The sequence below is a fragment of the Dama dama genome, chromosome 4, assembly GCF_033118175.1.
Source record: "Dama dama isolate Ldn47 chromosome 4, ASM3311817v1, whole genome shotgun sequence".
NCBI classification, from domain to species: Eukaryota; Metazoa; Chordata; class Mammalia; order Artiodactyla; family Cervidae; genus Dama; species Dama dama.
Genome location: NC_083684.1, coordinates 51,945,518 through 51,961,094, shown reverse-complemented (window position 1 = coordinate 51,961,094; position 15,577 = coordinate 51,945,518). Strand labels below are relative to the sequence as shown.

Below are 15,577 nucleotides of genomic sequence, written 5' to 3'. Positions count from 1 at the left end.
TGAGACTGTGGTTTTCTTTTCTAGGCCCAAAAGTCTCCTTCACATCTCACTGGTATCCATCTTGGCTGAACAAGGTATGCACGACCAGGAAGGACTGAGTCAGAATGATTGGCTAAAGACAACCCGGAAACTATCCCATCACTATAAAACCCAAGACTGTGAGCCACGTGACAGAGCAGTTCTCCTGGGTTCCCTTACCCTCCTGCTCTCTGCCCGGGTGCCCGTTCCCAATAAAATCTCTTGGTTTGCCAGACCATGTGTCTCCTCAGACGATTCATTTCTGAGTGTTAGATAAGAGCCCAGTTTCGGGCCCTGGAAGGGGTCCCCCTTCCTGCAACACATACACGACTCAGCTGGGTCCTTGAGTTCAGATCTCACAAGGCTGCAGTCACGTTGTTGACCACAACGATCCTCAACTAGGGAAGAAGTTGCTTCTAGGATCACATAATTGTTGGCAGAATTCAATTCCATGTGAACTGTTGGACTGAGGACCTCCATTTTGTGCTGGTTGTGGGCCAAAGTCTACCCACCATTCCTTGCCACATGGGTCTCTCCAATGTACAGCTCACAACAGAGCAGCTTGCTTCAACTAAGGAATCAGCTACCAATACAGACCAATCAGCTACCAATACAGCGCCACCAGGTGGCGCTAGTGGTAAAGAATCTGCCTGCAATGCAGGCGTCAAAGTGAAAGTTGCTCAGTGCACCCTATAGACATCCATGGAATTCTCTAGGCCAGAATACTGGAGTGGGTAGCCTTTCCCTTCTCCAGCGGATCATCCCAATCCGGGGATCGAACTGAGAGGGTAACAGGCAGGAAGGCCAGGGGTCTCCAAACGGAGGAAATAGACTGCAAGTGTCAGACATTTTTATCTCTCTTAAGGGGCAGGAGGAAACAAACTAGCGATATTTTTTTCCCTCTATACAAATTTAAAAAGAGGTTTCTCTTAAAATACTGTGTTGCCATAATGACACCTGGTTTCACTTGAAGTTAACTATTCTCAAACCTTGAGTTAACCAATGCATTTTTCTTATGGAAATGTTTGTCTTAAGCTATGTTAATGTACTATGCATTTACCCCAGACTGTCTTCAAGTCGGTTCTGCCTAATGGCTCAGAGCCGACCTGACAAACCAGTATGTTATACTCAGACATTGTTCCCCTAATCCCCTAATCTATGTAAACGAAACTATTTGTATGGTAATCTGCCATTCTACAAGATTCAAGTCAATCGTTTTATGGCCTGGGATGAATTATCTGGTGCCAAGATTATCCCAAAATACAATCCCAGCGTCTTATCGTTCAGCAACAACTTTTCAGAACCCAGGTCTCCCGCATTGCAGGCAGGTTCCTTACCAGCTGAGCCACAAGGGAAGTCTAAGAATACTGGAGTTGGTAGGGTAGCTTATCCCTTCTCCAGTGGATCTTCCCGACCCAGGAATGGAACTGGGGTCTCCTGCATTGCAAGCAGATTCTTTACCAACTGAGCTATTGAAAGGTTGTTGCTGAACCACGAAAAGACACTGGGATTCTTGGCCTCCGGAGGAGAATTCAATCCGGGGCCAGAGACGAGGCTGGATCGCTCAGAGCTTTTGTGTAATAAAATTTTATTAATAGAGAAAGCTTCTGACATAGGCATCAGAAGGGGGTAGAAAGACTATCCCCTGCTTGTTAAATTTTAGCTGGATGTTATATAGTCACTAGCAGTCTGTTAATGAAAGGAATGTCTTAAAACTCAGGATAGCACCAGGCCCCTCATCCATAAAATGTATTTTGGGATAATCTTGGCACCAGACAAGTCATCCCAGGCCATAAAACGGTTGACTTGAATCTTGTAGAAAGTCAAATTACCACACAAATAGTTTCATTTACATAGATTACATATATTACATATATGTCTAAGTATAACATACTGGTTTGTCAAGTAGGTTCTGAGCCATTAGGCGGAACCGACTTGAAGACAGAGTCTGGGGTAAATGCATAGTACATTAACATAGCTTAAGACAAATATTTCCATAAGAAAAATGCATTGGTTAACTCAAGGTTTGAGAATAGTTAACTTCAGGTGGAACGAGGTGTCATTATGGCAGCACAGTATTTTATGAGAAACCTTTTAAATTTGTATAGAGAAGGAAATATATATATATATATATATATATATATATATATACATATGCATATATATCTCACTAGTTTGTTTCCTCCTGCTGCTTAAGAGAGAGATAAATGTATGACACTTGCAGCCTCCATTTGGAAACCCCTGGCCTTCCTGCCTGTTACCCTCTCACTATCAGGGTTCAATCCCTGGGTTGGGAGGAAGGCGTGGCAACTCCAATATTCTTGCCTGGAGAATCCCCATGGACAGAGGAGCCTGGTGGGCTACAATCCATGGGGTCACAAAGAGTTGGACACGACTGAAGTGACTTAGCACACACTTGTGACCCTATGGACTGTAGCCTACCAGACTTCTCTGTCCATGGGATTTTACAGGCAAGAGTATTAGAGTGGGTTGCCATTTCCTATTCCAGGGGATTTTCCCGACCCAGGGATCAAACCCAGGTCTCCTGCATTGTAGGCAGACAATTTACCCTCTGAGCCACCAGGGAAGATCCCAATATAGAAGTTACACTTTATTAGCATGCATGTGAACATCCTTTGCTGTTTTATTTTATTGGTTTTGTTAGGTAGTTAGAATAGGGAAAAGGAGTCCAGAATGGCGGTGGCTAAAGACCTGGAAGGGAAATGCCCGCGAAAATAGAACAAAGGAAGGTCCGAGGACCAGAGTGAGACCCTCAGGTAAAAGAAATAGCACTCCTGGCTGGCCCAATTTACATAGGACAGGCCCAGGGAGAGAAAAACATCAAAAGAGGAGCCAAAGCTAGCTCTATCTCTCTCTCTCTCTCTCCCGCATGCTGGGGAGCTCTTCTCTTTGCATCTTTGGATCGACATGCCCTCATGCCTCAAAGATGGATTTTCCTGCCATCTTCTAAATAAAATAGAGCTGTAACACTGAGCTGTAACACTGACTTATCTGAGAGCTATAACATGGTCTGTTTGAGACCTGAGAGCTATAACATGGTCTGTCCAAGACCCGAGAGCTGTGACACGCCGAGGGGGGCTTTAATGTCCGTCACTCCAAATCTTTGTTGTGACGAGACAAAAACCGAGGAGCATACACTCACCTGACAGTTTGATGCAAGTCACAGTTCCCAGTCACATTCAAGGGGAGGAAGTTACATAAGGGGAATTCCTCCTTCCAGATTTTTCAGGAGGTAGTGGTCACTGCAGGCAGCTTAGAACCTACCCACCTCACCAGGGAAATAAGTTTGAAAGTAGGAAAGAGTCAGGAAGGTGACTGTGCTGGAACAGAGCTGAGTGAGCCATGTATTCTGGATGTGCTTGCTGGGACTTTAAAAAAAGAATTTTTTTTTTTTTTTTTTTTGGCTGCACCACAGGGCATGTAAAATCTTAATTCCCCAACCAGGAATCAAACAGGCCCCCACAGTAGAAGCTCAAAGTCTTAATCACTGGACTGCCAGGGAAATCCCTTCCTGAGAGTTCTTGAACTCTAAATAGAAGTAATATATCCATTTATCACAAGTGCATACAGAGTGCTTACCATGAACCAGGCACTGTTCTTGGTACTGGAGATAGCAAACAATGCCAAACCAAGAGAGTTCCAGAAAAACATCTATTTCTGCTTTATTGACTATGCCAAAGCCTTTGACTGTGTGGATCACAACAAACTGTGGAAACTTCTTAAAGAGATGGGAATGCCAGACCACCTGACCTGTCTCTTGAGAAATCTATATGCAGCTCAGGTAGCAACAGTGAGAACTGGACATGGAACAACAGACTGGTTCCAAATAGGGAAAGGAGTACGTCAAGCAGTATTGTCACCCTGCTTATTTAACTTACATGCAGAGTACATCATGAGAAACGCTGGGCTGGAAGAAGCACAAGCTGAAATCAAGATTGCCGGGAGAAATATCAATAACCTCAGATGCACAGATGATACCACCCTTATGGCAGAAAGTGAAGAAGAACTAAAAAGCCTCTTGATGAAAGTGGAGTGTGAAAAAGTTGACTTAAAACTCAACATTCAGAAAACTAAGATCATGGCATCTGGCCCAATCACTTCATGGGAAATAGATGGGGAAACAGTGGAAACAGTGACAGACTTTATTTTTCTGGGCTCCAAAATCACTGCAGATGGTGACTGCAGTCATGAAATTAAAAGACACTTGCTCCTTGGAAGAAAAGTTATGACCAACCTAGACAGCATATTAAAAGCAGAGACATTACTTTGCCAACAAAGGTCTAGTCAAAGCTACGGTTTTTCCAGTAGTCATGAATGGATGTGAGAGTTGGACCATAAAGAAAGCTGAGCGCTGAAGAATTGATGCTTTTGAACTGTGGTGTTGGAGAAGACTCTTGAGAGTCCCTTGGACAGCAAGGACATCCAACCAGCCCATCCTAAAGGAAATCAGTCCTGACTATTCATTGGAAGGACTGATGCTGAAGCTGAAACTCCAATACTTTGGCCACCTGATGTGAAGAACTGACTCATTTGAAAAGACCCTGATGCTGGGAAAGATTGAAGGCAGGAGGAGAAGGGGACAACACAGGATGAGATGGTTGGATGGCATCACCGACTTGATGGACAGGAGTTTGAGTAACCTCTAGGAGTTGGTGATGGACAGGGAAGCCTGTTGTGCTGCAATCCGTGGGGTCGCGAAGAGTCGGACATGACTGAGTGACTGAACTGAACTGAACTGATTGGTGATATTGAGCATCTTTTCTTGGGTTCATTGGCCATCTGTATACTATCTTTGGAGAAACGTCTATTCAAGACCTTTGCCCATTTTTTAATCAGGTTTTTTTAAAATTAATTTTTGACTATTCTGGGCCTTTGTTGTTGCTTGGGCTTTTTTCTAGTTGCAGTGTTGGGGTTACTCTCTAGTTTCATTGCTTGGGCCTCTCATCGCAGTGACTTCTCTTGTTGCAGAGCACAGGCAGGCTCAAAGGAGCAGGCCTCAGTACTTGTGGCTCCCATGATCCAGAGCACAGGCCCAATAGCTGTGGTACACAGGCTTAGCTGCTTCAAGGCATGTGGGATTCTCCTGGATTAGGGATCTAACCTGTACCTCCTGCATTGGCAGTCTGATTCTTTACCGCTGAACCACCAGGGAAGCCCGTTTTTTATATTGCTTTTGGAGTTCTTTATATACTCTAGATATAATCTCTTATCAGATATATGATTTGTAGACATTTTTATACCATCCTATGAATTGTCTTCTCATTCTCTTGACAATCTCTTTATTTTTTCCTCACCAAGAGGTATGTGGGATCTTAGTTCCCCAACCAAGGATCAAACCTTCATCCCCTGTATTGGAAGATTGGCATGGCAACCACTGGACCACCAGGGAAGTCTTTTCTTCTATGTTTGAATTTAGTTTGCTTTCATTATTCTGACACTTTGTCTCATATATTTAGTTAATTTATTAGGGATTTCCTGATACTATCAGCAAGCCGATACATTTAAAATTTTTTTTAATTTATGTGTGGCTGCGCTGGGCTTTCCTCGTGGCTCATATAGTAAAGAATTCGCCTGCAATGCAGGAGACCTGGGTTGGATCCCTGGGTTGGGAAGATCCCCTGGAGGAGGGCATGGAAACCCACTCCAGTATTCTTGCCTGGAGAATCCCCATGGACAGAGGAGCCTGGTGGGCTACAGGCCACAGGGTCGCAAGTGTCGGACACGACTGAGTGACTAAGCACACAAGCACGGCACATGGCCACGCTGGGTCTTCGTTGCTGCAGGGGCCTTTCTCTAATTACAGGGAGCAGGGGCTACTCTCTAGTCGCCATGGTTAGGCTTCTCATTCCAGTGGCTTCTCTTGTTGCAGAGCACAGGCTCTAGGGTGCACAGGCTTCACTAGTTGTGGCGCACTGGCTTACTCGCCCTGCAGCATGTGAAACCTTCCTGCTGCTGCTGCTGCGTCGCTTCAGTCGTGTCCGACTCTGGGCCAAGGATAAAACCCTTTTCCCCTGCACTGGCAAGTGGACTCTCAACCACTGGACCACCAGGGAAGCCCCAGTCTCTACATTCTAATCTAAATATAGATCTAGTTGCCTGCCAATCCCCAGAAGTTTTCCTACATAATGTGCTTGTATGCGCGTGCTTAGTTGCTCAGTTGTGTCTGACCTTTGCTACCTCAGGGACTGTAGCCCGCCAGGCTCTTGTGTCCATGGGATTTCCCAGGCAAGAATACTGGAGTGGGTTGCCATTTCCTTCTCCAGGGAATCTTCCCGACCCAGGGATTAAATCCACATCTCCTGCTTGGCAGGTGGATTCTTTACCATTGAGCCACCAGGGAAGCCCCAACATTTGGAGGAGGATTGTCAATATTTAGATATTGTTGTCTATCATATTTTAATTTTTTCCCATTCTGGAAAAGAATATGATCTACAGGTTTTCAGAGAAGGAAGTGATTATTAACTTAATATTTCATGTCTTTCTCTTTTTTGACAAATGGGTTTTCAACTATTCTTGATCAATAGGTTTTTTGCTGGGTATGAGATAATTGTGCAGCCTGAAGTATAAGGTGTTAATGTAGGCTTATTCACCCATATTTGTCTCCAGATTTTCTCAGTGCTTTATTTTTCTTTCTATACTTCATGTTGAATAAGGAGTAAGTGTTGCTAAGATGCTTTTTTGCAAACATTACAGCCATAGGTCCTTTTTTCATTATAAACTGTTTGATATAAATTAAGGTGTTAATATATGAAACATGGTAAAAGTCCTTTCCATAAATAATAATGTTGAAACTATTAATGTTAATTTTGGATAACTACCAGCTACATTCTTACTATATGTTAGGTAAGACTCCCATTTTTCACTTAACTCAAATGAGTTAAATCCTTACAGCAATCCAACATAACCATCATTAGTAGGTAATTACACACAAAAAAAGTACAAAGCAACACTTTTTCTAAACTGCTTACATATTTGGTTGTGTGTGCACATGCATGTAAAAAACTTTTTTAAAAAGGTTTCAAAGCATAAAAATAAATTCATAATAGTGATTATGAGGGAATTGGGGATTATTGGCAATTTTTTACAGGGAGAAAATATTCATGTTATCTCAACATTGAAATTAAATGTTTTGAAATTTCAAACAAAAAAGTACTAAAGTTGCATTTAGAAGGCAACTTCTGTAACTGCAAAAGTTTAAACAGGCACCAAAATGTTTATCAGTAGTTATTTAGCAAAATGAGAATCAACCACAGAAAAGATTATGACACCATTAAAAATAATAATACATAAACACCTGTACTTAAACAGTAGCATAAAAGCAGTTTATGGTACAACATGTATGTCATGATTACATTAAATAAAGCCTGCAAGGATATACTATGATAATCTGAAAGAAGTCATTTCTGTTTCACAGGCTTATAAATCTTTTTTTCTTTGTGCCCTGTTTTTTTAACAACAAGAAAATATTAACCTAACAAAAGAATAGAGCTGCCTTCAAATACAAATTTATAATTCCACCATGAATTCAAAGACAGCCTATGCAACACAATTTACAGTGTAGTATTATGTAGGCCACGAAAATAGAAAAGATGGTCCTAAAACATAGAATTTGGGGGATAGAATTTTTTGAGGGAAAAGGGGGTTTAATTTAGACCTTGAATTCACATTATTAAATACATTTAAAAAATACATTTGATTAATGTTATCTATAAAACTACAAACACATTAGGAAAAATAGTGTTAACAGTGTAACGGGTTAAACTATGTTGGAAGTCCAAACCCCTGGTATGTTAATGTGATAGTACCTGGAAATAAGGTCTTTGCAGATAAAATCAAGTTAAGATGAGGTCCTTACTGTGAGCCCTAATCCAATATGACCTGTGTCTGTACAATAGAACAGATGCAGAGACACACAGAGAACGTAGTGTGAAGATGGAGGCAGAGATAGCAGCAATGCTTCTATAAGCCTAGGCATGTCAAAAATTGCTGCTATAAGAAGCTAGGAGAAGGGTGTGGAACAGATTCTTCCTGAGTCCCTGGAAGGAACCAAACTTGCCGACAACTTTGATTTTGGGTTTCAAGTCTCAAAAACTATGAGAGAATAAGTTCTGTTGTTTTAATCCACCTTGTTTTGTGGTACTTGGTACTTCATTACAGCAGCCCTAGGAAACTATTACACAGAAGAACCTTCAGCTTTTTTTCCTTGCTTTTTTTTTTTTTGCATCACTTGTTTTAAAAATATTACTATCAAGTTTATCAAAAGGAACTATCACTTATCCATTATGAGTTCCTTCATGGCGGATGAGGTCAGAGCGACTACCAAAGGACTTTCCACATTCTTTGCAGTCATAAGGTTTCTCACCAGTGTGAATTCTTTGATGACGAGTAAGGTTTGAGCCTTTATTAAAAGCCTTTCCACACTCATTACATTCATATGGTTTTTCATCTGTATGGATTCTCTGATGTTGAATAAGTTCAGAGCTCTGAATAAAGGCCTTTCCACATTCTTTACATTCATAGAGTTTCTTGCCAGTGTGAATTCTGTGATGGTTGGTAAGTGTTGAGGCACTAGTAAAGGCCTTCCCACATTCCTTACACTCATAAGGTTTCTCACCAGTGTGCATTCTGTGATGTTGAATAAGCCTTGACTGTTGAGTAAAGGTTTTCCCACATTCCTTACATTCATAAGGTTTCTCACCAGTATGAATTCTCAGGTGTGGAAAAAGTTGTGAACTCTTAGTAAAGGCTTTTCCACATACTTTACATTCATAGGGTTTTTCACCAGTGTGAATTCTCTGATGATCATTAAGGTTTGAGCAATAATTAAAGGCCTTTCCACATTCCTTACATTCATAGGGTTTCTCACCAGTGTGAATCCTCTGATGTTGAGAAAAATACGAACTACAACTAAAAGCCTTGCCACATTCTTTACATTCATAGGGTTTTTCACCAGTGTGAATCCTCTGATGTCGAGTAACAAGTGAGCCACGACTAAAGGATTTCCCACACTCCTTACATTCATAATTTTTTTCAGCAGAACGAATTCTTTGATGTTGAATAAACTGTGAGTTTTGATTAAAGGCCTTTCCACATATTTTACATTCACAGGATTTCTCTTCATTAATAGTTTCTCGATGTGGAATGAGAAATGGGGGCTGAAAAAAAGTGGGTAGGTCTTCATGGGTAAATATTATTTGACTAAAATGTCTCTTCTTTAGAGATAATAACTTGGTCTCACACATGGATTCCAGATCTGAAAGAAAACAGAAAGGCATATGTTTATTTTTCTTATTCTGGGAAAGGTTAAATGTCTGAAAAATGCAAAGATTAAACTGAAAATAATATATGGGAAAGTAAACAGATAGTTCTCAAACATGGCTAAGCAATTTGTAAAATTGATATGAAAAGCACAGACATTAAGGAGAGGCAATAGAGAAGCTGAAGAGAACCTGGTGGGGATCAGAATCACCTGCAACTTCAGTGAGTCCACACTATTCCGGGATATCCTCCACATTACACAGTGATTCTAAGCATACATACATTTATATAAGCACATACTCACAGAGCACCATACTATGTCTTGTAATTTGTGGATAACTGTCATGCTTTCAGGACTACTGAGGAATAAATGTGTTTAAATGTATAAATGGGGATAGTGGAGGGTTAGTGACTTTAAGCAAAGAGTATATTGTCAGCAAATTCACACTGCGGGACAGCCCACAGCAAGTCTAGGGTGCTGAATGAAACTGGTGAGAATGGTAGACAGGTAAATCACTTCTGTGAATAGAGCCTGGTACATGTTGGGGATGCAGTGAAAACAGTTTGCCTTTGAATTCTGTGATGCTGATGCTGGGAGAGAGAAATGGAATCTTCAAGTCACGGCAGTCACTAAGAAGGGAGACAGCTTGAGTGTGAGAAATAACAAAATAAGAATGAAACAGTCTCTGTGAGAAAAGAGGATTTTTCCCACTCTACATTATATCTGCTAATGACCATGGAAATACTGTTAAGTACTGATTTGGGATTTATAAATAAATTTCAGCGAGTAAGTAAATTCATAAATATAGAATTTGTGACTTAATGAGGGACAACTGTATTTCTTAAAAAGGGGGGCATAATTTCTGTTAAAAATGGCAGACTGTAGGTATAAGTTTACCAAAACTTTTCATGAATCCATAAGAAAATTACACTAAAAGCTTAACAAGGGGAAAGGAAAACCCCATGAGGATAAAAGATACTGGAGAAGAAACAGAACTTGGAAACTGGAAAGTCAATGGATGAGTGATAAGTGACTGCAGACCAAAGAATACCAAACAAGCTCCAGTGGGTGAATTCCACAGTATTGATTCATGGTGCAAATCCCTTCAAATACATAAGAACTGGAGGCATCAGTCACTTCTAATAGCAGAGTGCAGAGCACAGTAAAAGCTGAAGGATGAATTCAAAGAGTGTATCTCCTCCCCATCCCACAGAAAAGGATGATTATAGTTTTCCATTCTCAAAGAAAACTAGAAATCTAGAAAAATGGAACCAGAGAAAATCTGGACTCAGGAACATCTAGCATAGGCAGGGACATTGGTACTGAACTGAGAAGAAAGAATTAACAGAAAATACACATACTTGTGATATAAAAAAATGTATCTGGTCTTTGTTCCCAGTTCTTCGAAGAGCTTCAAAAACCACTGGATTATCTTTCATTATTCACAACAAGTGTCTTCTGATCATATCTGACTTTATGATAAGGAGGTGATTCACAGCGGATCCTTTGTTTCAAGGGATGGGGCTGGTCACACTTGCCTAAATAATGACACTCCAGTAAAATACTTGGCAAGGATTGAAGGAAGGTTCCTGGTTGGTGAACTAATCTATGTACCAGATGGGTACAAGGTCAATAGCACAAAGTGTGGATAATGAGAAGTAAAATTATTTTTGTATGTGACTGTTATCAGCATAAAACATACTGTTATATTTTTGAAAGCCCCATGATAATTACAAAGAAAACACCTTATAGAAGATAAGCAAAAGAAAAATAAAGGATTCAAAGCATATCAATACAAATAAAGAAAGAAAATGAAAAAAAAAAAAGAAAATGAAGGCAGCAAGGGAGGAAAAGAGGGACAAAAGAACTACAAGGACAGAAAATAATAAAATAGCAATAGTAAGTTGTTACTTATTAACAATAACTTTAAATGTAAATGGATTAAACTCTCAAATAAAAAGAGAATGGTTGAATGGAGAAAACAATAGAGTAAGCCCCTTACAGACGAACCTTCAAGTTGCAAACTTTCAAAAATACAAAAGTACATCTTTCACATGTCCAATCACATAAGCTAGCTCACGTGTCTGGTGTACACTTTCACGTGTGTGCGTCCCCTACAAGTGGCTGTGCTATTGTATATTTTACTGTACAGCACTACAGAGAGCTGGAGAAGGAAACGGCAACCCACTCCAGTACTCTTGCCTGGAAATTTCCATGGATGGAGGAGCCTGCCAGGCTACAGTCCATGGGGTTGCAAAGAGTCGGACATGACTGAGCAACTTCACTGGTGACTATAGAGTACAGTAGTACAATATCTTTATTTCAAGCCCAGGATGTCCAGAAGCAAGCATAAAAGCAGATGGTGATATCAGCCACATTAACAGAAAAAAAGATAAAAATCTTTAAGATAATAGGATAATCCTTTTACATAAGAATAAGATAATAAGATACTATCCTATTCCTACCAGGCTACCTTTTCCGCTAGACAAATCATTTGCAACTTACCAATCTTTTTAAATTTAACATCTAATTTTAAGAGAACTCGGTCCCTAATGAGTAGCAAATAATAAGTGAAACAAAGGTACATTTCCCCAGATAATTAAATAATCCTCAAATGGACCTGAAAAATACACTGGTATGGCACTGGAAAGACATGAAGTATTTATCCTTTTGTATGATTTTCAATTGTAGATATATACTCAAAAGTGGGGCATATGTAAACCAGTTTAAGTAGTAACAGATGACTACAGAGAAAGGCAAAACCATTTTATACTTTCACAAGCATGCATAAGAATTTCTACGTCCCCACTCACAGCTGTCATTATCCAGCTTTCTACTTTTCCATGTATAGTAAATGAAAAGTGATATTTCATTATTGTCATCATTTGCACTTGTAATTATTAAGTGTCAACATCTGAAAGGCTTATTAATTAGCATTTTAACCTCATTAGCCTTTATCAGTATTTTTATTGGGTCACTAACTTTTTCCTATTAATTAGCAACTATCTTCCAATCTACTCTGCATTAAACTTATCTTTTGTGTCCTTCATTTAACAGAAATTCTTAATTTTGATGTATTTTCAGTTCATGACTTTGCTTTATTAAAGGTTTGTACTTTTGGAGTTTTATTTATTTACTGACTTAAATAGCATTTAAAGGAAAAAGGGAAAAACAAAAGCCTCAAAACTAGAGTGTAATGCCCTGTTAAGTATGTCTAATAAACATTTTTTTTTTCTAATATACATTAAAAGTACTGAAAAGCAGGCAATTTTACTAAAGGGCAATGTCACTAGAACATGTGGACTACAGTTATAAAAGGAATTTTGAAAAATAAAGGTGCTCATGGAAAAGAATAGAGGAAACAATGTCAATAACACAGAATAGTGAGCAGGTTTTTGAAAATGCTATAGTACTATTCTAGTGTGGTATTCGGACAAAGGTAGACAAGCAAACAGAACATAATAAGTCCAGAGACAGACTTATAGATATGGCAACACTTGATTTATGGCAAAGTAGCCTTTTATATAGAGAAAGTCTTTCCAGTAGACCTTGCTGGGTCAACTGCATATTCACCTGGGGGAAAAAAAAATGAAATTTGACTCCTACCTCATACTACATCAAATATCAGCTCCAAGGAACTGGAGACCTAAATGTAAAAGGTAAAGCAACAAAGCTACTAGAATATAACATAGGAAGTATCTTCATGACTTTGGAGTAGGCAATGAGTCCTACACAAAACACGAAAAGCAACAACTATAAAGGAAAAGATAGGTAAGCTTGTCTTCTTAAAATTAATAACATCGAAAGATAACACTAAGAGAATAAAAAAGTAAGCAATACAGGTAGATATTTACAAAGGCTCATATTCAGAATATACAAAGAGCTTCTTCAAATCACTAAGAGAAAGAAAGACAACCCAATGAACAGAACCAAGAAACTTGAATGGGCAAGTCACAGAACACACACACATGCACACACACACACACGCACACAAACATACCACAGGATGGCTAACATTAAAAGGTCTAGCAATATCAAGAACTGGCAAGAATGCAGAGCAATAGCAACATTCATACTGCTATTGGAAATATAAATTGGCATAACCACTTAGGAAAAGCGGCATTATTAAAACTGAACCAACACATATCCTATTACCTAGTAACTCCATTCCTGTGTACACATCCAAAAGAAATGTGTATATATATGCACCAAAATGTATGTACACAGATGTTCACAGCATTATGTAAAATAGCTAAAAACTGGAAAACCACCAAACAGTCAATAGTACAAAGGATAATTTATAATAATTAGCAATACAGAATAAATAATATAAAATATTTCCATAGAATAGAATACCACATAGTACTGAGAATGAACCAACATTAGCTATACACAATAAATGCGTGTATATTATCACCCTGCTTATTTAACTTACATGCAGAGTACATCATGTGAAGTTCCAGGCTGGATGAAGCACAAGCTAGAATCAAGATTGCTGGGAGAAATATCAATAACCTCAGATACATAAATGACACCACCCTTATGGCAGAAAGCGAAGAACTAAAGAACCTCTTGATTAAAATCAAAGAGTGGGAGGCCCATTGCGGCGGCAGCAGTGGCAGCGGCGGCGCGAGAAGCCTGGTTCATTTGAATCAGTTCTAATGAGATGGATGAAACTGGAGCCCATTATACAGAGTGAAGTAAGCCAGAAAGATAAAGAACATTTCAGCATACTAACGCATATATATGGAATTTAGAAAGATGGTAATGATAACCCTATATGCAAAACAGAAAAAGAGACACAGATGTACAGAACAGAATTTTGGACTCTGTGGGAGAAGGCGAGGGTGGGATGTTTCGAGAGAACAGCATAGAAACATGTATATTATCTAGGGTGAAACAGATCACCAGCCCAGGCTGGATGCATGAGACAAGTGCTCGGGCCTGGTGCACTGGGAAGACCCAGAGGGATCGGGTGGAGAGGGATGTGGGAGGGGGGATCGGGATGGGGAATACATGTAACTCCATGGCTGATTCATGTCAATGTATGACAAAACCCACTATAATATTGTAAAGTAATTAGCCTCCAACTAATAAAAATAAATGAAAAAAAAAACAAACAACTCAACATTCAGAAAACTAAGACCATGGCATCTGGTCCCATCACTTCATGGCAAATAGATGGGGAAACAATGGAAACAGTGACAGACTTTATTTTTTGGGGGCTGCAAAATCACTGCAGATGGTGACTGTAGCCATGAAATTAAAAGACACTTGCTCCTTGGAAGAAAAGTTATGACCAACCTAGATAGCATATTAAAAAGCAGACATTACTTTGCCAACAAAGGTCCGTCTAATCAAAGCTATGGTCTTTCCAGTGGTCATGTATGGATGTGAGAGTTGGACTATAAAGAAAGCTGAACACCAAAGAATTGATGCTTTTGAACTGTGGTGTTGGACAAGACTCTTGACAGTCCCTTGGACTGCAAGGAGATCCAACCAGTCCATCCTAAAGGAAATCAGTCCTGAATATTCATTGGAAGGACAGATGCTGAAGCTGAAACTCCAATACTTTGGCTACCTGATGCAAAGAACTGGCTCATCTAAAAACATCCTGATGAAAGACTGAAGGCAGGAGGAGAAGGGGACAACAGAGGATGAGATGGTTGGATGGCATCACTGACTTGATGGACAGGCGTGAGCAAGCTCCAGGAGTTGGTGATGGACAGAGAAGACTGGTGTGCTGCATTCCATGGGATTGCAAAGAGTCACACACGACTGAGCAACTGAACTGAACTGATATGCAATAACATGGGTGATGTATCCCATAAATATAAAGTTGAGGAAAAAAAAAAAGCATTAAGTACTGTATGATTCCACTTACATGCAGCTCAGAAACAGGCAAAAATTACTTCATAGAGTTAGAGGTCAAGATAGTATGTATTTTTGGGGAGGATAAAGAAGGGAGTGATTGGGAAAGGGTTCTGAAAATTACAGCTAGTAATTTTTTGGAAAGTAGATAAAATGAAAACCAGTATTTTAAGAGAAAACACAAATACACACACACACACTTCTTAGGGTGGGAATATCTACTGTCACATAAGTCTAAATGCAGCATATCCTATGAAGGAATGAAATCTAAAAAGTGGATAGAATAACTGCCTTGGAAATGAAGAAGGAAGGCATTAATACTTGCTACATTGGACAGAGAAAAAAGTATAAGAGGAAAAAAAACAAGATATATCTTTTATGGACGAGGCCTTGGGTTTTTGAAGGGAG

The 15,577-nt window shown here is 39.6% G+C and overlaps 1 protein-coding gene across 7 annotated transcripts in view; it reads right to left on the bottom strand.

Moving 5' to 3' along the window:
- Window positions 1–7,338: 7,338 nt before the first annotated feature.
- ZNF829 (zinc finger protein 829) overlaps window positions 7,339–15,577 on the bottom strand; it is a 12,752-nt gene continuing 4,513 nt past the window's right edge. For all 7 annotated transcript variants that reach the window (XM_061139164.1, XM_061139165.1, XM_061139160.1 and 4 more), the window contains one exon: window positions 7,339–9,292. In XM_061139164.1, coding sequence (XP_060995147.1) covers window positions 8,313–9,292 — 980 coding nt within the window. In that variant the 3' untranslated portion in view covers window positions 7,339–8,312. The remainder of the gene's footprint in view (window positions 9,293–15,577) is intronic.